The following is a 23591-nucleotide window of genomic DNA, read 5'->3' on the forward strand; positions in this document are numbered from 1 at the left end:
GTACATATGAATACACTATCACCCATACAGACAGAAAAACATTGCATCTAACTTTCAACTTACCTCTGGAGCATCAAGCTGGCAATGTGTTAAAGCACCTGTCAGAGAAACCACTTGAGGAAAAATCAGACAGTTTCTGTACAGGTGCCTGGTCTGGAACATATTTGTTTTATTCTGTCCTGAATAGTTGAAAATTATTTTCGCTGAGATGGTGAACAGGCTTAAATTTACCTTAACAATGTTTCATCTTTCTGTATACATTGTTCATATGATCATGTGCATGCAGAGATTCAGAAAATCTAAGGCCGGTTGTAAGTACGTAACATATTCTCATAGCTGAAGCAGTATAATCGATGCTGAGAATAAATCACAGGATTAATCAGTGTCATGTGTAGGAATGAAGTATCCTTCAAACTAAGAGAATGAATAGGTAAATCTGCTCAACCAGAAGTGAGTAATTAACATGCAACAAATGTCAAGAACATTGTACATTATCAAAGGGTGCTACCTTAAAAAGTCAGTGTGAAATAAGACCATAAGACCTTAAGACATAGGAGCAGAAATTAAGCCATTCAACCCAGCAAGTCTGCTCCGCCATTCAATCATGACTGATAAATTTCTCAACCCCGTTGTCCCGCTTTCTCCCTGTAACCCTTGATCTCCTTGATTCTCAAGAACCTATCTGTCTCGATCTTAAATATACTCAATGACCTGGCCTTCTGTGGCAATGAATTCCATAGATTCATCACTCTCTGGCTGAAGACGTTTCTCCTTAACTCCGTTCTAGAAGGCTTTCCCTTTGGGTTAAGGCTGTGCACTCGGGTTCTAGTCTCTCCTATCAATGGAAACATCTTCCCAACACCTACTCTGTCCAGGCCAAACAGTATTCTGTATGTTTCAATTAGATCCCCCCTCCCCCACCATCCTTCTAAACTCCATTGACTATAAACTGAGTCTTCAAACGTTCCTCATACGTTAAGCTTTTCATTCCCATGAACCTCCTCTGAACACGCATCAAGGCCTTCCTGAGATTTGGAGCCTAAACCTGCGCACAATACCCCAGATGTGGTCTGACCAGAGCCTTATAGAGCATCAGAAGTACATCGCTGCTTTTATATTCAAGTCCTCTCAAAATAAATACCATCATTTCATTTGCCTTCCTAACTACTGACTCAACCTGCAAGTTTACCTTGAGAGAATCCTGGACTAGAACTTCTAAGTCTCTTTGCATTTCAGACTTCTGAATTTTCTCCCCATTTAGAAAATAATCCATACCTCTATTCTTCCTACCAAAGTGCATGACCTCACACTTGCCCATATTGTACTCCATCTGCCACTTCTTTGCCCACTCTCCTAACCTGTCCAAATTCCTCTGCAGCCTCCCCACCTCATCAATACTACTTGTCCCTCTACCTGTCATTGTATCGTCTGCAAACTTAGCCAGAATGTCCTCAGTTTCTTCATCTAGATCATTAATATATAAAGTGACAAGTTGTAGTTCCATTACTGAGCCTTGCGGAACACCACTTGTCACTGGCTGCCAACCTGAGAAGGATTGATTTATCCCACTCTCTGTTTTCTGCCAGACAGCCAAGCTTCAATCCATGTGAGTACCTTCCCTCTAACACCATGGGCCCTGATCTTACTCAGCAGCCTCGTGTGTGGCACCTTGTCAAAGGCCTTCTTGAATTCTATGTAGGTAACATCCATTGGCTCTCCTTGGTCTAACCTGTTTGTTACTTCATCAAAGAATTGCAGCAGGTTTGTCAGGCATGACCTCCTCTTGGTGAAACCATGCTGACTTTGCCCTATTTTACCATACAATGTAAATGGTAGAGTAGAACACTCAATTGTTATTTATGGAGAGACTACTTACCCTTTCATAAGATTTAGGTTTTTCTGGAATGGTTCCTATATTTACAGTATTCTTGGAGTACCAAGGAAACTTAATAACCAGGATAAATTAGGAAACTGTGCTGGGAGTTATGGCAAAAATCCATCATGACATCAATTTAATGTCTAAGTGCTAAGAGAAAGTCTTTGGTGTGAGGCTTTAGTTACTTACAAAGAGCTGGAAAAAGATGTGGATGTGAAGGGAAGATAGAACATAGATCAATACAGTGTAGGACAGAACCTGCGGCTTTCGATGTTGCGCTGACCTGTGAACTAATCTAAGCCTACACTATCCCATCATCAAGCATTTGCTTGTCTAATGACTGCTTAACTACCCCTAATGTGGCTGAGTTAACTACATTGGCAGGCAGGGCATTCCGTGCCCTTACCATTTTCTGAGCAAAGAACCTGCCTCTGACATCTGTCTTAAATCTATCACCCCTCAATTTGCAGCTATGCCCTCTCATACAAGCCGTCATCATCATCCTAGGAAAAAGACTCTCACTGACCACCCCATCTAATCCTTTGATCATCTTGTATGTCTCTATTAAATCCTCTCCTAGCCTTCTTCTCTCCAAAGACAACAGACCTAAGTACCTCAGTCTTTCCTCATAAGACCTCCCCTCCAGACCAGGCAACATCCTGGTAAATCCCCTTTGCACCTTTTCCAATGCTTCCACATCCTTCCTGTAATGGGTTGACTAGAACTGTACACAATACTCCAAGTGCAGCCACACTAGTGTTTTGTACAGTTGCAGCATGACATAACAGCTCTGGAACTCAAACCCTTGACCAATAACACCTAACCCACCGTATGCCTTCTTAACAGCATTATCAACCTGGTGTAACTTGCAGGGATCGGTGTACATGGACTCCAAGATCCCTCTGCACATCCACACTACCAAGAATCTTACCATTGACCCAGTACTCTGCCTTCCTGTTATTCTTCCCAAAGTGAATCACCTCATATTTATCCGCATTGAACTCCATTTGCCACCTTTCAGCCCAGTTCTGCAGTTTATCCAAGTCCCCCTGCAACTTGCAACATTCTTCCACACTGTCCACTAATCCATCGACTTTAGAGTCATCTGCAAATTTACTAACCCATCCACCTATGCCTGCGTCCAAGTCATTTATAAAAATGACAAATGGCAGTGGTGCCAAAACAGATCCTTGTGGCACACCACTAGTAACAGGACTCCAGGCTGAATATTTTCCATCAACCACCACTCGCTGCATTCTTACAGTTACTAATCCAAGCACAAAAATCACCTTCAATCCCATGCCTCCACATTTTCTCCAAAAGCCTATCATGTGAAACCTCATCAAAGGCTTTACTGAAATCCATGTATGCCATGCCAACTGCCCTACCCTCACCCACGTGCTTGGTCACCTTCTCAAAAAACTCAGTGAGGTTTGTGAGACACGACCTACCCTTGACAAAACCATGTTGACTGTCTCCAATCAAATTGTTGCTTGCTAAATCTTATCTCTTATAATCCAAAACTTTTACCACAACAGATGTAAGGCTCACTGGTCTATAGTTACCTGCGCCATCTCTACTGCCTTTCTTGAACAAGGGCACAACATTTGCAATCTTCCAGTCCTCTGGTACTAAACCTGTAGACCATGATGACTCAAAGCTCAAGGCCAAAGACTCCGCCATCTCCTCCCTAGCTTCCCAGAGAATCCTCGGATAAATCCCATCCAGCCCAGGGGGCTTAGCTATTTTCCCCCTTACTAACCTCAATCCTTTCTAGTCTATTAACTATATCTCAGTCTTCTCATCGACAATATTTTCCGTTTCCTGATGAAAATAGATAAGAAATCTTCGTTCGATCTCCAAGGGGTCCACACACAACTGCCCACTTCTGTCTTTGACTGGCCCTATTCCTACCCTCGTCATCCTTTTATTCCTCACATACCTATAGAAAGCTTTAGGGCTCTCCTTTATTCTACTTGCTAAAGACTGCTTGTGTCCCCTCCTTGCTCTTCTTAACTCTCTCTTAAAACCCTTCCTAGCTATTCCATTGCCTCATCTGAACCATCTTGTCTCAACATCACATAAGCCTCCCTCTTCCGCTTAACATGAGATAAAATTTCTTTCGCAAACCACGGTTCCCTTACCTTATCACTTCCTCCCTGCCTGACAGGGACATACCTATCAAGGACATGCGATATCTGTTCCTTAAATCAGCTCCACATTTCGATTGTCCCCATCCCCTACATTTTGCTACCCCATTCTATGCCTCCTAAGTCTTGCCTAATCACATTATAATTGTCCTTCCCCTATCTATAATTCTTGCCCTATGGCATGTACCTATCCCCTTCCATTGCCAAACTAAACATACCTGAATTATGGTCACTCTCTCCAAAGTACTCATCTACTACTAAATCAAACACTTCGCCTGGTTCTTTACCAAGTACCAGATCCAGTGTGGCCTCCCCTCTTGTTGGTCTTTCCACATACTGTGTCAGGAAACCCTCCTGCACACATTGGACAAAAACTGATCCATCTGACATACTAGAATTATAGCATTTCCAGTCAACGTTGGGGAAGTGAAAGAATCCCATAATGACCACCCTGTTCCTTTCACTCCTGCCCAGAATCATTTTGTCAATCCTCTCCTCCACATCCTTGGAACTTTGTGAAGGCCTATAAAAAACTCCCAGCATCTCTCCTCTCCTGTTTCTAACCTCAACCCATTCTACCGCAGTAGACGAATCCTCGTCTAAAGTTCTTTCAGCCATCATTATACTGTCCTTGACTAGCAAAGCCACACCACCCCTTCTTTTACCGCCTTCCCTGATCTTAGTGAAAGATCTAAACCCTGGAACCCGCAACATCCATTCCTGACCCTGCTCTATCCATGTCTCTGAAATGGCCACAACACCGATGTCCCAGGTACCTATCCATGCTGCAAGCTCATCTACCTTATTTCAGATACTTCTGGCGTTGAAGTAGACACACTTCAAATCAGCTTGCTGTCTGCCAACACATTCCTGTGACTGTGAAATCCTGTCCCAGTCCTCCCTAATCTCATCCACCTGTGCACTAGAACTACACCTCAGGTTCCCTTCCCCCTCTGACCCACCCGAATAGCATTAGCAAATTTTCCACCCAGGATATTAGTACCTCTCTGGTTCAAGTAAAGACCATCCTTTATGTAGCGGTCCCACCTTCTCCAGAATGATCCCCAGTTATCCACATACCTGAGACCCTCCCTCCTGCACCATCCCTGCAGCCAGTTCAGTTGATATCACTCCCTGGTCCTTACCACGCTATCATGGCACGGGTAACAAACCAGAGATAACAACTCAATTTGTTCTCGCTCTCAGCTCCCACCCTAGCTCCCTGAAATCCTACCTTACATCCCTATCCCTCTTTCTACCTATGTCATTGGTACCTATGTGGACCACGACTTGAGGCTGGTCACCCTCACTCTTCAGAACTCCAAAGACACAATCCATGACACCACAGACCCTGGCGCCTGGGAGGCAACACATCAACCGTGAGTCTCTTTCATTCCCATCAAACCTTCTATATGACTACTAAGTCCCCAATGACACTCTCCTCTCCTTTCCCCACTTCCCTTCTGTGCAACAGGGACAGACTCTGTGCCAGAGACCTGGGCCCCAATGCATGCCCCTGGTAAGTCATCCCCCAACAGTATCCAAAATGGTATACTTGCTTTTCAGGGGAACGACCACAGGGGATCCCTCCACTGACTGTTCTTTCCCCTTCTAACAGTTACCCAATTTTCTTCACGTCTCGAAGTAACTAATTCCCTGTAACTCTGATCTATTACAGCCTCTGCCTCCCGAATGATCCGAAGTTCATCCAGCTCCCGCTCCAGTTCCCTAACACAGTCTTGGATGCACTTCCTGCAGATGTACTTGGATGGGACACTAATGGCATCCCTCACCTCAAACAACATGCAGGAGGAACATTGCTCTCCCTGCACTGCCATTCCCGCTAGTCCCCTTATCAGATCGTAAAAAAGTAGAGAAGCTTACCCAATGTGTCCCTGGTATTTAAGTTTAGAGGAGGTGGATGGGTGGGAGGCCCTACAAGGATAGGGTCTTGGGATTAGAAAACACTCACTTATGTGGTCTCTCCTTTCCCAGAAACCTCTGCTCTCTGATTTCAGATGTAAAGATTTAAATTAGTGACTCACCTTTCCCAGCAGGCCCCTGGTCCAAGCTTCTGCTCTTCCTGCTGCTGCTGAAAACAGAAATGGAGGGCTCCAAAGCTCGAGGTAAGGTTTCCAGGCCCCATTAATTATTGGGAAGAACCTTCCTGGCCGAGTATAAGCTGCATGGCAGCTGGGCCCAGGCGGAAACTTGGAAATTAATATGCTGTATTTTCATGAGTGAGGTCCAGTCAATGTGAGTGGCTACCCACCCCTGGCAGTCATGCTCGACAATTCAATCCAGTAAGAGAGCCACATTCTGGCGTCCCTGGGTTCTTTCTGATGTTAGACAGTCCCTCATAAGGCTACAGCCCGGCAGTCTGTCCAGTATCAGGCAAGGGCTGGCAGGGAGGGGGGGGCTCTTCATAATCTCCCAAGCTTGAGCTGCTGAGATGAGAGGGCCACAGCTTCAAGAATTCTCTATAGGGAGGACGTCCACATACTCTCTCCCCCATCCCTCCACAATGAGGGCCTGAAAGCTGTGGGCTGGAGGGAATTTTTACATTTCCAGAATGTGGTGAAAAGCCTTTCTAGTTCAAGGTACCCTTATTGTATCAGCAGTACGCATCACCTCTAGGGGGACTATTAGCTGTCCATAGCTTCGGGCCCTCGGATTGGGCTTCAGAACTCTGGCATCATCCTTGGTTGGATGGCAAACACTTTGCATTTGTCGCTTCCTGCAAGATAGCAACAACATGCTGTCATCTGATATCAGGGCTGAAAGCTTCATTTAACACAAACAACATCAGAAATTGCAAATTTTGTTTCAGATTTTCAGCATCTGTAGTCTTTTGTATTTTTTTTTGTTCAGAGCTTCGTTAGTTTCTGATGACAGGAGCACTCCAAAGATGGTACGATTCCACCCATTGTGTGCCCTCACCTCCCCCCCTGTCCCAGCAAAACCGATCTGGGGTGGGGGAATAGGGAATAAGTGCATGACAGTAAGCTTAACAAATCCAGTGGAGATGAATTAAAAGGATATGATAAAGATTTTCAAAATACATTCCAAGGACATAGAGCATCTTTCAGGAATATGTGAATTGGTTCGAGGCAGGAGAACGAGGAGCTGGGTATAACTGGAGAAAACAAAAGCAAAATACTGCAAGTCTGAAACAGAAACGGAAACAGCAGATTGGGAAGCAGCCAATGAGAGAGAAAGAAAGTGAATGCTTTCACGTAAATAGAACTCACCTTCAAAACTGAAAGCAAGTAGATATGTGATAGGTTTGACACAGTTCAAAGAGGTGGAGGAAGATCAAAAGAAAATATCCTGATATGGTAGTGGATGGGAAAGATTAAATAACAAAAGATCTCAAAGAATAAAAAGCAAAGAGAGTGGCCATAGTCATAGTAAAGAAACAAAAAGCATTCGTCCAGAGTGAGTGGAAATAAGGAACAGCTCTCCCTGAAAGCAAAATATGAAAAAGATTAAGACCAGTATATGGAGGTTAAAAAAAATCAGAGGACAGAGTTCATGAACTTGTTGAATTCAGTGCTGGGTCCTGAAAGGTGTAAAGGTATAATTGGAAGATGAGGTGCTGTTCCTTGAGCTTTCCTGCGGCACCACAACAAGGATGCAGGCAGATATGAGACTGTGAATGCAAGGTGGGGAATTAAAATGGCGACCAGCCAGAAGATCAAGGCTCTGCTCATGGCTGGGCAGAGGTTTTAAAAAGTCGATCACCCAATCGGCCCTTTACCTCCCCAGTGAGGCGACTGTATTGTGAGCAATAATTACAATAGACTAAATGAAAGATGTAAGCAGTGTGAGTATGCACTCTGTACTCAGTATTGTAGACAATTGTGGGCACATTATAGGAAAAATATGAATGCATTGGAAAAAGTGCAGAAGCGATTTGCATGAATGTTTCCAGGAATGAGACACTTCAGTGATGAGGATAGAATGAAGAAGTTGGGACTGTTCTCCTTGGAGAGAAGAAGACCAAGAGGAGATTTGATTGAGATTTTCAGAATCTTGAGCAGGCTGGATATAGATCAGGAAAAGCTGTTCCTGCTCATAAAAGGAAAAACAATGAAAGGGCATAGATGTAATTTGATATGCAAAGAAAGCAAGAGTGATGTGAGGAAAAACCTTTTTCACAGAGCAAGTAGTTAATGTATGTAATGGACTGCTTGGAAGTGCACTGGAGGCAAATCCAATTGAAGCCATTGAACAATTATTTACATAAAAATGGTATATAGGGTTATGGGAAAAAGGGAGGAGATTGACATTAAATAATACAGCCGGTACATGCATGATGGGCCAAGTGGCCTCCTTCTGCACTGTAACAATATGATTCTGTGAAGTATAATGAAATAATTAATGTAACAGGAAGGATTTGGGGCCTTTGATGGTGAGGAAAATAGAGGGAAAAGGGTAGCTATCATATTCCTGCAATTGCAGAGAAAGATGCATTAGGAAAGAAAGAAGGTCTTGGGGGTGATAGAGAAGTAGAGTAGGAACATTCCCTATGGAATGCTGACAGGGGAGGGCCAACAATGTTCGATGAGCATACCACACTGTAACTGGCATAAGACAATCCATTGAATGGGGGAGAGGTGCAAAGTGAGGTTCAGGGGATTCCTGAGATTCTGGGCGTGAGGGCAGAAGTACTGTTTGCAATCACAGTGGGTGGGAAATCCTCATTCTAGAAAAATCAAAGACATATCAGAACAAAGTTGCATTGTTGATTGCGATAGATAAGTAGAATTGGGAGAATCCTTAAAGAAGGCAGGTTGTGAGGGAGTGCATTTGATGTACCTGTGGGAATCAGTAAGTTTAAAATGAATTTTAGGAGAAAGCCTATCCCCAGATATTGAGACAGAGAATTCACAGAAGGGAGGGAAGTGTCAGATTATCTGAAAGTGTGAGAAGGGTCCTAATTGGAAGCAAAGTTGAATTTTTCCAGTTCCAGATAAGAACAGGAAATGGCGATGTAACAAAAAAATTGTCGGTTTTGGAGCCACTCTGTTTTTATTCATGGGGGATGTCAGATTGTTACTATATGAGGTGCACTCATAAAAGGTTTCAGTCATACAATTTAAAAATCTTCATGCCTGAGCTTGTGTAGCAGTGGAAACAGAAGCAATTGGAAAAATTTGAGAAAAATGTAGAAAACCTGAGTGGGTCTTGCGGTTTGTGCTTCGCATCAGCATCCTTCCCTTTGTTAAAACAAAAGGAATCCTTGAGGTAGAATTGTTGTTCAGCTCACAAAGATGGCTTGCCAGGAGGCAAACTATAATCCTGTGTATGTTCTTTCTAGCTGTTGAGCAATAAAATTGCCCGCTCCGAGTGATTGGTGGGACCCTCTGTCCCTGGAGTCCTCATTCCTCTGAAAGGCCCACTAGAGACTGTGCCACTACTTACTTTGTAGTTCAGTGGGTCTCAGTGAAAAGGGGCCGCTACACAGTCATGGTTAGTAAAGAGACATACTCAATGGTGTATTACATATTGGATTTAAGCATTCAGAGTCTAATATCAAAATTTGCAGTCAACAATAAGTAGCATGACAAACAATTACTGGAGGATATTGGATAGATAAATGTTAGGTGAAGTATAGTTGAGAAAAATGTGAGACCATACATCTTAGGAAGATGAGGTGAAATGTATCCATAAAAGGAATCAAGATGCCAATAAACTTTGGAACTTCAAGACATCGAGCTTAATGTGTGAAGACATTCATAAAGCTATAAAGAAGCAAATGGAATCCTAGATTTTATAAATAGCAATATTAGAAATAAATTACAATAGCAGAGAGATAATGATAAACATAAATGAATAATTAGTTAGGTAACAATTAGAATAATGTATACCTTTTTGTGTGTCTTCCTTAGAAAAATCTTAGTACTGTGGTACATTTAATGTAGAAGAAATTCTCAATTAAAGCATAAGGCAAACAGACAAAAAAAAAGTGAACAAATGAGGAATGGGGAGATTTAAATCAAGAAGGAATTACAGGAGCAATTTTTTGAACAGAGGTTTGTTAGGAGAGAATATGCCAGTATGTGATGGAAGCAAAATCAATTTTATGTTTTTTCTAAATTCTGAAATATTTATTTCCCTCAGAGATTTTTTGACAATGACCAAGCAAGCATTACACATTACATTGATTACACATGAACTTTCAGTGTACTTTATCTTGGCAATTGAAAAATGTCACAGTCACAAATTTCTGTTTGATCACCAAACAATGCCTTTCAATGTCACTGCACCCCTCTCCAGAGACTATCAAAAACTTGCACAATGTAATTCGGTTAGATTCCCTACAGTATGGAAATTGGCTCTTCAGCCCAACAAGTCCACATCAACCCTCTGAAGAGTGACCCATTCCCCTACCCTATATTTACTAATGCACCTAACACTATAGGCAATTTAGTATAGCCAATTCACCTAACCTGCACATCTTTGGATTGTGGGAGGAAATCAGAACACCTGGAGGAAATCTATGCATACACAGGGAGAATGTGCAACCTCCACACAGACAGTCACCCAAGGTAGGGATGGAACCCAGGATCCTGGTACTGTGAGGCTGCAGTGCTAACCACTGAGCTACCGTGCTGTCCAAACATTGATGGACCAGAATCCCGAAGTCCTGTGGATATTTTTAACATTATCGTGGTCCCAGCTAATCATCCGCCGTCATTTCCACCACCTCCAAACGGACCTCACCACCAGGGATATATTTCCCTCCCCTCCCCTATCAGCGTTCCGAAAAGACCACTCCCTCCGTGACTCCTTCGTCAGGCCCACACCCCCAAACAACCCAACCTCCACTCCCGGCACCTTCCCCTGCAACCGCAAGAAATGGAAAACTTGCGCCCACACCTCCCCCCTTACTTCCCTCCATGGCCCCAAGGGATACTTCCATGTCTGCCACAAATTCACACACATCATCTATTGCATCCGCTGCACCCGATGTGGCCTCCTCTATATTGGGGAGACAGGCCGCCTACTTGCAGAACGTTTCAGAGAACACCTCTGGGACACCCGGATCAACCAACCAAACCACCCTGTGGCTCAACACTTCAAGTCCCCCTCCCACTCCACCAAGGACATGCAGGTTCTTGGACTCCTCCATTGCCAGACCATAGCAACACTATCGCATTTCCAACGCCCCTCCCCCAAGTCCCTCCTCCCTACATTTTATCTTAGCCTGCTGGGCACACTTTCCTCATTCCTGAAGAAGGGCTTATGCCTGAAACATCGATTCTCCTGTTCCTTGGATGCTGCCTGACCTGCTGCGCTTTTCCAGTAACACATTTTCAGCAATGTTATTACTTGTCAAGTCAAATTCCAGCCTGAAATACAATAGATGATATTTTATATTGTTTTAGTTTTGAGGGCATTGTTGCTAAGTATGCAGATGACACAAAGATAGATGGAAAGGCAGGTAGTGTTGAGCAAGCAGGAAGGCTGCAGAAGCACTTGGATAGGCTAAGAGAGTGGGCAAAGAAATGGCAGATGGAATACAATGTGGGAAAGCGTGAGGTTATACATTTTGGTGGGAAGAATAGAGGCAGACTATTTTCTAAATGGGGAAAGGCTTTTAGAGTATGAAGCACAAAGAGATTTGGGAGTCCTAGTTAATGATCCTCTTATGTTAATATGCAGGCTCAGTGGGCAGTTAGGAAAGCAAATGCAATGTTAGCATTCCTTTCAAGAGGGCTAGTACACAAGAACAGAGATGTGTTGGTGAAGCTGTGTAAGGCTGTGGTCAGTCCACATTTGGAACATTATGGACCCTATATCTAAGCAAGGATGTGCTGGTGTTGGAGAGGTCCAGATTGAAACTCACAGAATACTGTAAGGCCTGGATAAAGTGGATGTGTAGATGTTTCCACTAGTAGAAGCAACTAGGGCCCGAAGGCACAGCCTCAAAGTGAAGGGCTGACCCATTAGAGCAGAGTTGAGGAGGAATTTCTTCAGCCAGAGGGTGGTGAATCTGTGCAACTCATTGCTGCAGAAGGCTGTGGAGGTCAAGTCATTGAGTGTATTTACAACAGAGCTAGATATATTCTTGACATGTAAGAGGAGTAACGGTTATGGGGAGAAGGCAGAAGAATGGGTTTAGGAAACACATCAGCCATTATCAAATGGGAGAGCAGACTCGATGGGCCGAACATTCTAATTCCACTATTATATCTTATGGTCTAAAAAGGGATATAAAGATTTATGACAATTTTGGTCTATTGTGTGCTAGTGAGAGAAAGTATGCAACTGAACTGAAGTCCATTTCTACTAGCCTGGATTCAAGTACCAGTTTGCTATGAAGGTAACAGTCACAGAACCACCCACAAGTGATCCCAACACTCACTTCTCACTGAGTACCAGAATTCAACTGGCTAGCAAGACAGTCAAAAGGAAACATGGTAAGAAGAAGTACTTATTAGGAAACAATAAAAGGAAACAAGTCAAAAGGATTTCAATTAAATGCAAAGCAAGGAATCTGAAAATTGACTATTCAAATGTTAAACTCCAACTTGCCTACCGGACCAACAGATTCACGTCAGATGCCATATCACTTGCCCTTCAGTCCTCCCTAGAACATCTTGACACCAAGAACAGCTAAGTAAGAATCCTACTCATGGACTACAGTTCAGTCTTTAACACTATTATCTCCTCGAGACTGATTACTAAACTTAGTGACCTACTCTCTGCAACTGGATCCTCAGTTTCCTGATCCATAGGCCACAATCAGTGAAGACTGGGGACAATATTTCATCCTCACTAACACAACACTGGAGTCCCCCAGGGATTCATACTCAGCCCTCTATTGTACGCACTGTATACCCATGACTGTGTCGCCAAATACCAGACTAATACCATTTACAAGTTTGCTGAAGACAGCACCATAGTCGGTCGAATCTCAGATGGCGACAAAACAGACTACAGACGGGAGGTGGAAATCCTGGAAAAATGGTGCACTGAGAACTATCTAGTTCTCAATGCTGGCAAAACCAAGGAGCTCATTATTGACTTTCGGCGGGATGTTACTCATGCCACCCCCCGCACAGTAACAGCACAGAGATAGAATGAGTGGAGAGCGTCAAGCTCCTAGGAGTGGTCATCAACAACAAGCTTTCTTGGACTCTTCATGTGCAATCACTGGTTACAAAGGTCCAACAATGTCTCTTCTTCCCCAGGCAGCTGAGGAAATTTGACATGCTGGTGAATACCCTTGCCAACTTTTGTAGGTGCGCCATCGAGAGTATTCTGTCTGGATGTATCACTGCCTGGTATAGCAACTGTACCATGCAGAAAGTGGTGAACTTGGCCCAGACAATCACAAAGGCCAACCTCCCATCTATAGAATCCATCTACCAGGCCCACTGTCAAGAAAAGGCCACCAGCATTCTCAAGGATCCATCCCACCCTGGCAATGTTTTTCTACAATCTCTACTACCAGGGAAAAAGGTACAGAAGCCTGAACATATGCACCAGCCAGTTTCGCAACAGTTGCTACCCTACTGGTGTTATTTTACAGAATGGACTCACAAATTCTTAACATTCACATGTACCTGTGTTTTTGTTTTTGCTGCTGTTTACCTATTATTTACTTATCTATGCTGCTTAACTATGTGATCTGTCTGTATTGCTCGCAAGTCAAAGCTTTTCACTGTGCCTCGGTACACGTGACAATAAATTCAATTCAATTTAATTCTGTTCTATTAGACCATAAGAAATAGGAACAGGAGTAAGCCATTTGGCCTCTCAAGTCTGCCCCACCATACGCTAGGATAATGGCTGATACAATATTCCTCCCATCCATTTTCCTGCCCTTTTTCAGTAACCCTTAATACCTCTTTATAATCTTCATAAAATTTCCAGAGAGACATATCTGTACTTCTTTTAACTTTTATCTTTTTATACATTCATTCCTTATTCCTATGTATGTATGTTGTGTCATTAATGATTCTCATCTTTAATAACTAATAAATTCTCTTTTGCTAACTCAAGAAAGCCTGGTTAAACTGGCTCCTTTTGAAACAAATTTGTTTTGGTCTGGTAGAAATTCTTCTACAAGAAAGGGGATCCTTTTTAATTTATGACAAACTGAGAGGATAGGAAGATAAAGAAGTGGAACCAGTTCCGTTTCCTTTCACTTGTGAGCTTTACAATTTGGTGTATCCTGTCAGATACTGCAATAATCCCCCAGGTGTGATAGTAACAACAGTTAATGTCAGAGAACCTCCCATGCTCCGTATTCCAGGTTGAGTTCACCTGTGGAGGGATGGTTAGCTCAGTTGGCTGCAGGGTTAGTGAATGGTTCAGACTGTGGATGCTATTCCTACTCTGCCTGAGGTAGAGTTTGGACCTCCTTCTTTGCCCCCACCTATAGTTGATGCACAGTTACGTCCCTATACTCGATATGGTGTTGTGGCCCTTAATCTAAATAATCAATTGTCCCTCTGTCTTGTGGACTATGTTAACCTTTGGAATACAAATCCACAACTGGCAGAGGTCCAAAGTAATGTTGGTAGAGACCTGAAGTTGTTCGAGCAAGCCAGCAAATAACCAATACAAGCACATCTTACATGCCCAGTTAGTTACCATGCAAGGTTTTAAATCAGCTTTGTATAATGTTCGAGGTCAGGATAGACGTACTAAAGGAGTTTAATTGGAGCAGGCATCAATGTGCATGGATGGGACTGGTTATGAGGATAATATACTTAGCTGGGACAAACATGGGAATAAAATTGGATGTAGGTTTGCTCGCTGAGCTGGAAGGTTCATTACTAGGTAACAACTTCAATGGGCCTCAGGCGAAACAATGCAGAAAATTCCTGCTTTCTATTTATGTTTTTCTGTTTTTTTGGGGTTGGTGATGTCATTTCCTGTGGTGATGTTATTTCCTGCAGTGATGTCACTTCCTGTTCCTTTTCTCAGGGGGTGGTAGATGGGTCTACCTCGATGTGTTTGCTGATTGAGTTCCGGTTGGAATGGTATGCTTCAAGGAATTCTCGTGCATGTCTTTGTTTAGCTTGTCCTAGGATGGATGTGTTGTCCCAGTCGAAGTGGTGTCCTTCCTCATCTGTATGTGAGGATACTAGTGAAGAGGGTCATGTCTTTTTGGTGTTCATGTATCCCGGTGGCTAGTTTTCTGCCTGTTTGTCCAATGTAGTGTTTGTTACAGTCCTTGCACAGTATTTTGTAAATGACATTAGTTTTGCTCATTGTCTGTATAGGGTTATTCAAGGGTGTAGGTTTGCTCACTGAGCTGTAGGTTTGATATCCAGACGTTTCATTACCTGGCTAGGTAACATCATCAGTGGCGACCTCCAAGTGAAGCGAAGCTGTTGTCTCCTGTTTTTTATTTATATGTTTGTCCTGAATGGGCTTCCTGGGGCTTGTGGTGATGTCGTTTCCTGTTTGTTTCCTGAAGGGTTGATAGATGGTATCTAGATCTATGTGTTTGTTTATGGTGTTGTGGTTGGAGTGCCATTTTGACTGGGACAACACATCTATCCTGGGACAGGCTAAGCAAAGACATGCCAGAGAATTCCTAGAGGCCATAAACAAAGCAGTGGTAGACACTTCAGCCTCTAGTGAGGAGGGGCAGTGGGATGATCGGGCACTATAGAAAGGTGGTGCATAGGTAGTGATGTGAGTTTTCAGATTACAGCATGATGGAAAGCCCACCACAGCTGACAGAGAGAAACCCACTATGAAATTCACCAAAAATGACACTTTGCCAATTTCTGGTTGCCTTCAACTCATTATATCGGTAGCTTTTATAGATTCTAACACTCTTGTTGGGTCTTTCCAGTCATTTCTGTTCCTATGATTGGTAGCATCACTCTCCTGGCTGTTACCTTCAAATATCCACCATTTGCAACCCTCGTGTTTAAATTAGTCAATTGTTGAAATCAGCCACAATTCTGGCTTGGCTGACATCTTTCTAACTACATGCTGATCTAGACAGCATGAAATCAAGTTTGCCTGAAAGCACGTTGCTTCTCAATACTACACTGACATCACCTGAATTAGGTTTCAGTAGATAAGATATTATGGGTCGCTCAGTGGTTAGCACTGCTGCCTCACAGCACCAGGGACCCAGATTAGATTCCAGCCTCAGGTGACTGTTTGTGTGGAGTTTGCACATTCTCTCTCCCCCCCCCCCCCCCCACCGACTGCGTGGGTTTCCTCCGGGTGCTCCGGTTTATTCCCACAGTCCAAACACATTTGGGTTAGGTGGATTGGCCATAGTAAACGTGGGGTTACGCGGTTACGGGGATGTGTGTTGGTCTGCATAGAATGGTCTTTGGAGGGACAGTGTAGACTTGATGGATTGAATGGCCTCTGTACTGTAGGGATTCTATGATTTGATCTGATTATGTTTTACTTGTTTTCTGAAAAACTTTTGAAATGGAAAAGGTAGGATGTAATTGTGAATTATTTACTAATGGCAGCACGTGATTGGAATATTTATGTAATTGTGGTACAGGTAGTTTGTAAACCAAGAATCCAAATAATTTTATATCAGTGCATCACATAGAATCAAACAGAAGATGCAACTGTTGCTGTAACACCTACATCAGATAATGCAAATTACAGGCATTACAATGACTATTACAAACCAGTGTTGCTCAACATCTAAGACACACAAAAATAGCAATGTAAACAAATCCCCAGACTGCTTTGTAAAGTATCAATTTATTCAGAACCTGAATGATTATGCTCAGGAAATCAGTACCAATAAATTAACAAACGTTTTATTCTTTGATGCATGCATTGGAGATTACAGAAGAATGATGGATGAGGGAGTAGTATTATGAACCAGGCCAGACCCCCTCAAAACAATCAAGAACGTTGCCCAGATCCTAACTTTGCCAGTTGCTTTAAGCAGGTGTAAAGTAGATATTCCAGGAGAGACGCAGCTGGCCAAACCACTTAGTTTTAAACAAAACAGACTTTATTTACATGATTACTGAATGAAACACAAACAAAAGAGAACAGAATACAGGATAATTTAACATCCCCAAAAATCCAACAGATCATCCCCACTTAATGATGCTGTTCCAAATACTTGCAATAGTCCCCATAAACCCCCCTTGGCACAAAAGGTAAAATCAAACCCAGAGTCTTACAGGAGAGAAGTCAGGGACAGAGACTCAGCATAGACCTGCTTCTCCTGAGTCGAGCAGCTTCACAACACTACTGCTAAAAAAACCCAAACCAAACTGGAGTAAGGCTCAGCTGGGAGAACTGGCCTTTCATTGTATAAGTATTTTTTTTCCCCAAAACTTGAAAGCCTGTTGCCTGATACAATATTTGCTAGCTATAATCAACCTGGCCCTAAAACCCTTGAACTTAGACTTTTCAGACTCTGTGTCTTTTACGACCTCTCTGAAAAAAACCAAGAACAACATAACCTTGTTGAAGGACAGCATCGTCGCAGTAGGATGTCTGTCCCTCAGTGTCAGAGGAAATCCTACCCTTGAGAGATGTCACCCAATCTGATTTGCCAGCTGCTACAGCAGTCCCAGCATTATTGAGGGGGGGAGACAAAACAAGGTGAGATCTGAGACCCCAGGGAGAGGATTAGAGGGGGTCGGAGTCAAGGGCAGGTTGTGATAAATGAGGGTGGCATCTTAGGATGAGAGAGAGTGTTTGTCAGGGGATGTTGTAATTGAGGGCCATTTTCTCAATGATGTGGCCTCCATTCCTTTCCACCCTTTTTCAACCTGATCTCCAAACAACATATTTCCATTCTGCCTACATCAATTATATCATGCCAATGGCAGTGTATTAATAAGCTCCACTGCCTGTTCTTTAATAACTCAATATGGCAGGTGGGCTGTGATTTGGCACCCATCCAGTTGCCGGTATAATGGGGGTCAACTTGGGTGGGCTGCTACCCCTCCTGTCTTATACTGCCCCAAACCTCACCAAAACACATCCGACAACGTTCTGTCCAATCCATCCAGGTAGTTCAATTTGTCAGAAACTATATTCAGGCAAAAGGATTTAGATTGCAATTTTTGTAAGGTTTGTTACACTGGTCTGATAAAGTTGTTTGCTGTCTGTGGTATTTTTAAAAACCTCTCCAAGACTCATGGCGGGTCACCTTTTGGTTTGTTACATTAAGCTACACCAGCTGGTTTGTTCTTTCAGCAAGATGGTAACACTATAAAAAATTCCGTAATCAGACAAAGTCTGATCTTCATTCAGTATCTGGTCATTCCACTCCAGGTAACAACTGGACATCGGGGTGTTGGTCAAATCCTTGGCTTTTGCTTTTATATGCCGAATGGGTAAGAAAGGATTCATAGAGAAAGGTTCTGTGCAGTATGAAGTATTCTCCAGCTTGACTGAAATTGGAATATCTTTTACAGGCTGAAAAAAAATCATAAAATACTGTAAAATAAACAAAGGAATGCAGGTTTTGCAAAGATACATCACTAATGTTACTATAATCAGTAGTAAACTCAATGCTGGTATATTGGTGTGAGCTTGCTTAAAAGGAAGACAGAATGGAAAATCAGCTTGAAGTTTTGTAACACTATCTCGGAACTGTGCTCTCTTGTGGCCACAGTTGGGAGTGTAGATACCCAAATTGATGCTTATATGTCTCACTGAGGGCCAAATTAAACTATTGTACCATTTGTTTCTCATTTATCATGTCATAATTCCCAGGTTTAATATTAATCTTACATTTTGTTGGTTTGTTCCCCCAATTTTTATATACTCCTCTATTTGGTCATCTTTAATATTTGAGATCTCATAACTCAGGTTCTACAAATAAGTTAAACAATATCAGCACATGAATCTATCAAATCATTCAGAAAATAAAGTAAGTATTTCTGGCTCCATCAGAACCAAAAACCTGAGAAAAATAATACCAATGAAAAGAAAGTTAAACACAAGCAAACAAAACTCCCAAAGTATTTGAAAGAATATTTTCTTTTGCTTCTTTTTTTTGCATCTGAGCTCAAGACAGGAATTGTAAATAATATTATTGACCTAAGAACAGTGCATTATCTGGGCAGTGCTGTCGGGAGATTCAACTGGGATTAGGAGTTTGCATCTCTCAGAGGCCAAGGCATTGGATCATTTGAAACAAAGGCAGAAATGGCTGGAGAAACTCAGCAGGTCTGCCAGCATCTGTGGAGTGAAAACAGAGTTAATAGTTCAAAGGTTGGGAGAAGATTTGTAACTCGGGTGCTCGTTGTTGTGGTTCTGTTCGCCGAGCTGGAAATTTGTGTTGCAGACGTTTCGTTCCCCTGTCTAGGTGACATCCTCAGTGCTTGGGAGCCTCCTGTGAAGCGCTTCTGTGATGTTTCCTCCGGCATTTGTAGTGATTTGTATCTGCCGCTTCCAGTTGTCAGTTCCAGCTGTCTGCTGCAGTGGTCGGTATATTGGGTCCAGGTCGATGTGCTTGTTGATTGAATCTGTGGATGAGTGCCATGCCTCTAGGACCTAGACAGGGGACGAAACGTCTGCAACACAAATTCCCAGCTCGGTGAACAGAACCACAACAGAGTTAATAGTGTCTGACTATTCAGAAGGGCAGCCAGATCTTCCTTGATCTCTGACAAGAGAGTCTTAAACATCAGAATGAAGAGCCAAGAAGCTCCAACTCAATTTACGTTACTGATGTGCCTTAGGATCCTGAGGGAGTCCAAAATCAAAAACAACTGTGGTACCTGGGTGGGTCATTTAAACTGTTAGATCCTGCTTGGGTTACTCTGTGATTGGCCAGTAGCCCAAAGAGGTTGGCTATTTGCCATCTTCCTATCCTGCCTTTAACTTGGACTGACTTTGCGTTTGTCCTAGCCAGTCTGCTGTCACAGACAGTCTTCACTGTGCCCCCACACTGGCTTCTCCCCCCAACCACTGACAGTGTTAACTCTCCAGAGTTACCTTCAGGACTCCCTGGTCTCTGTCTAAACAACATCTGTTGAGTTTAGCATTTTCCTGGGAATGACTGGGAGGAGCTTGGTGCTTTAGGGTGTAGGTTTGCTCGCTGAGCTGTAGGTTTGATATCCAGACGTTTCATTACCTGGCTAGGTAACATCATCAGTGGCAACCTCCAAGTGAAGCGAAGCTGTTGTCTCCTGCTTTCTATTTATATGTTTGTCCTGGATGGGGTTCCTGGTGTTTGTGGTGATGTCATTTCCTGTTCGTTTTCTGAGGGGTTGATAGATGGTATCTAGATCTATGTGTTTGTTTATGGCGTTGTGGTTGGAGTGCCAGGCCTCTAGGAATTCTCTGGCATATCTTTGCTTAGCCTGTCCCAGGATAGATGTTTTGTCCCAGTCGAAATGGTGTGTAGGGCTACGAGGAAGAGAGGAGCTTGGTGCATTTATATAGTGGGGAGGGGGGGGCAAGAGCCAGTATCTGAGTGAGAAGAGGCAGTCACTATCAGGAATGGGAAGGGGATTGCTTCAGGGATAGGGAGTGATCACTGCAGGGGATGAGGGACTGATGGGGAGGGGATCGCTGTCAGGGATAGGGAGTGATCACTGGAGTGGGGTGCAGTTAGGAAAATCACTGATCAGAGGATTGAGGAGGAAGGTCACTGCCATAGGCTGGGTGGATTTGTTATGTTAGTTTTCTCTCTAAACAAAAACCAAACAGCCATGGGATAGTTAATTGTAGACATGCAGCCTTGGGACATTTCAAAACTGAACTGAATACATGTATGGCCATAACAAAGGGGACCTGCTATGCTGCTCCACATGGGATCTATCAGACAGCAACTTCACTCCACAATTCTGAAGGAGCCAAGATGGGAGCTGGTTGTGAAAAGGTCCCAATACAAATAAATCGGAGTGCAATGTCAATCTGACAACGATTGCCATTCCTCAGAAAGTTCAAACTATAGATTCCAAGCAGCTGCTGAGTTAGATTGATGACCAGGCAGAGTACAGAGTGATTGTAGTGAAAAGGCCTACTGAAGTGTCTGGGATCACTCATCGAGTGAATTATACCAGTCAGACTGATACTCTGATCCATGAGTTGGTCATAGTTTGTATAGAAGTAGGGATGCTATCATTTATCTCAGTGTATGTGACCTATACAGGGGAGAAAATAGGTTGGTCAGGAATACTATTGCTGATCTTTGCACTATTTGGAGGTACATGCACATGGATAGCTTTGAAGTCAGCTGGAAACCACTCTCCTCCCACTTAAACCAGGTATTTATGCTCATTGTCATAAGACCAGCCATTTATTTTCAGGTGTCAGAAGGTCACCTAATTCCATGGTACCAGAACAGCAGCCCAGGGCTTGGAAGAGGTGCAAAAGGGATTTATTAGAATGGTAAAACTGAAGAGAGACTTTAGCTCTGTGAAGACACTGGAGAAACTCAAGTTCTTAAGAGGGCATTCAACACAAATATTCAAAATCATGATTGTTTTTGTAAAGAAGAACTGTTTTCTGTGGTGAAAGACTTGGTAACTGGTGTTAGAAATTTAAGGCTATTAATGAAAGAACATGAGGAGGCGTTTTTTAAACACAGCCAGTTGTTACAATCTGAAATGTGCTGCCTGAGAGAGTGCTGGATGTAGATTCAATAGTAACAGTGTAAAGAGAATTGCATAAATAGTTAAAAAGAAGCTACTTTGCAAGTCAAAGATTGGCGAGTGACACTAATTGGACAGATCTACAAAAGAGCCAGCACAGGCACTAGAGGCCATACGGCCTCTTTATTTGCTCTGTCATTCGATGATTTTATGTCAGTACTCCCAGGATGAAAAGCAAACAATCAACAAAAGACTGATTAGATCAGGAATTATCCGCAATTTGCACATCATACCCTTAATGTAGCTCAACATCTCTCAAATGAGCATGAGCAAACAAAATTTGACATAGAACAACAGTGACCAGAAGTTTGGAGAAAGACATAGATTTACAGAACATCTTAAAAAGAGGAAAATAAACTAAGAAACAGTCAATTTAAGGTTGGATTTCCAGAGGATAGAGCCTAGGCAGCTGAAGTTGGGGTACATGTGATCTAACAAAGCAGCTTTGTGCTTTATGGATCATGCAAAGTATGATAGACTTTTACTATTCTCTCCTCCTTGATCAACCATTCAATATAATCACGTTTGATAGTTCTGTGATATTTTACCTCAACTTTCCAGGGTTCCACGTCACATGCACAGACTTGCTTTAAGCAATTTTTAGCTTCCTTTGCAACCAAATCCCATCGAGCATTTCCAGCAACATTTCCTGTTGGATCTGCAGGGTCGAGTATCATTGGCCTAATTTTCAAACAACACAAGGATCACCAGTCAAATGATGAATCTGCAGTGCTCATTCTTCAGATTATATATTTGTATATGTAACTAATTCCTGTTCAGAGCCCAGTGGCACTGTTCACTATATCTGTGCGACTTCATAAAGATTCACAGAATCTCGACAGTACAGAAGGAGGTCATTCAGTCCCTAGCAGCCCACCCAGACCCAGCCTCCCTGCCCTATTTCTGTAATTACTATGGTTAATCCATCTAGCTTGCACATTCCTGGACACCATGGGGCAATTTAGCATGGCCAAACCACCCAACCAGCATATCTTTGGACAGTGGGACAAAACCAGAGTACCTGGCGGAATCCCACACAGACACGGGGAGAACATGCAAAAGCCAGTCAGACAGTCACCTAAGATGGGAATCGAACCTAGGTCTCTAGCAATGTGAGGGCAGCAGTGCTAACCATCTAAAGACAGGAGCACAATTTTGGACTCTCAATTCTTTGCTCCTCTACTCCTTCTGGGCTCTTATTTTCCAAGAAATGTATGACCTCTTTATTTTCTATTATCCAGAAAGGACAATTTTGAATGTGAAACTTCTGTGTTCCTATTTTCAGGAAACCAGAATGGAAGAAATGTGATTAACCAAATCTGACAAGTTATCTGCAGGTTTTACTAGAAAGTAAATATTTCATTGGTGAATGCTTCCTTTTCCTCCCACACAACTGTTTCTCACTGTCAGACCTCTACTGATGCCACTCTTGAAGAAGCCAATGAGATGTGAAGGCACTGACCAATAAGGGCATTTGCCCCAAATGTTTGCTTTGCACAGCTGGCCCATGAAGCCAAATCCCACTTATTCAAAGCTGTACTATTTATTTATTTATTTATTAAAACATTGCAATCAAATTTAAAGTATCGAACTCTTATTTGTATACATAATTGCTTCCTGTAGAAGTGCACTACTGATGCAGACCTGCGCTGTTTTACAAAGACAGGATCACTATTCTTAACTCTCGAAGCCCTTTGTTCCTCCACCCATTTATCCTCTACCAAATGTTTGACTTCATCTTTTTCTGTTACGCAAAAAAGAAAATTCTGAATAAAGGAAGTTTCCAAAACCAACCAGGGTTGGTATATTTACCAAATGAATCTATGTGGAACCTTATAAATCCTTTGATTAGTTATAATAAATTTCAAATCTCCATAATTCCCATTAGATGAACCAATGGGACACTTATTTCACAAAACCAAGTTGGTATTAACTGGACTGCATTATGTGCCTGGACAGGCATGATGGGCTGCACGG

General features: G+C 42.8%; 1 protein-coding gene across 1 annotated transcript in view; it reads right to left on the reverse strand.

Annotated features, from left to right (window-relative positions):
* Window positions 1-16974: 16974 nt before the first annotated feature.
* Window positions 16975-23591, reverse strand: part of LOC122562402 — a 66357-nt gene continuing 59740 nt past the window's right edge. The window contains exons 20-21 of the mRNA XM_043715259.1: window positions 22163-22295; window positions 16975-18423 (exon numbers count right to left, since the gene is read on the reverse strand). Of these exons, the coding sequence (XP_043571194.1) occupies window positions 18166-18423; window positions 22163-22295 (391 nt within the window). The 3' untranslated portion in view covers window positions 16975-18165. The remainder of the gene's footprint in view (window positions 18424-22162; window positions 22296-23591) is intronic.

This window comes from Chiloscyllium plagiosum, chromosome 25 (genome assembly GCF_004010195.1).
Source record: "Chiloscyllium plagiosum isolate BGI_BamShark_2017 chromosome 25, ASM401019v2, whole genome shotgun sequence".
NCBI classification, from domain to species: domain Eukaryota; kingdom Metazoa; phylum Chordata; class Chondrichthyes; order Orectolobiformes; family Hemiscylliidae; genus Chiloscyllium; species Chiloscyllium plagiosum.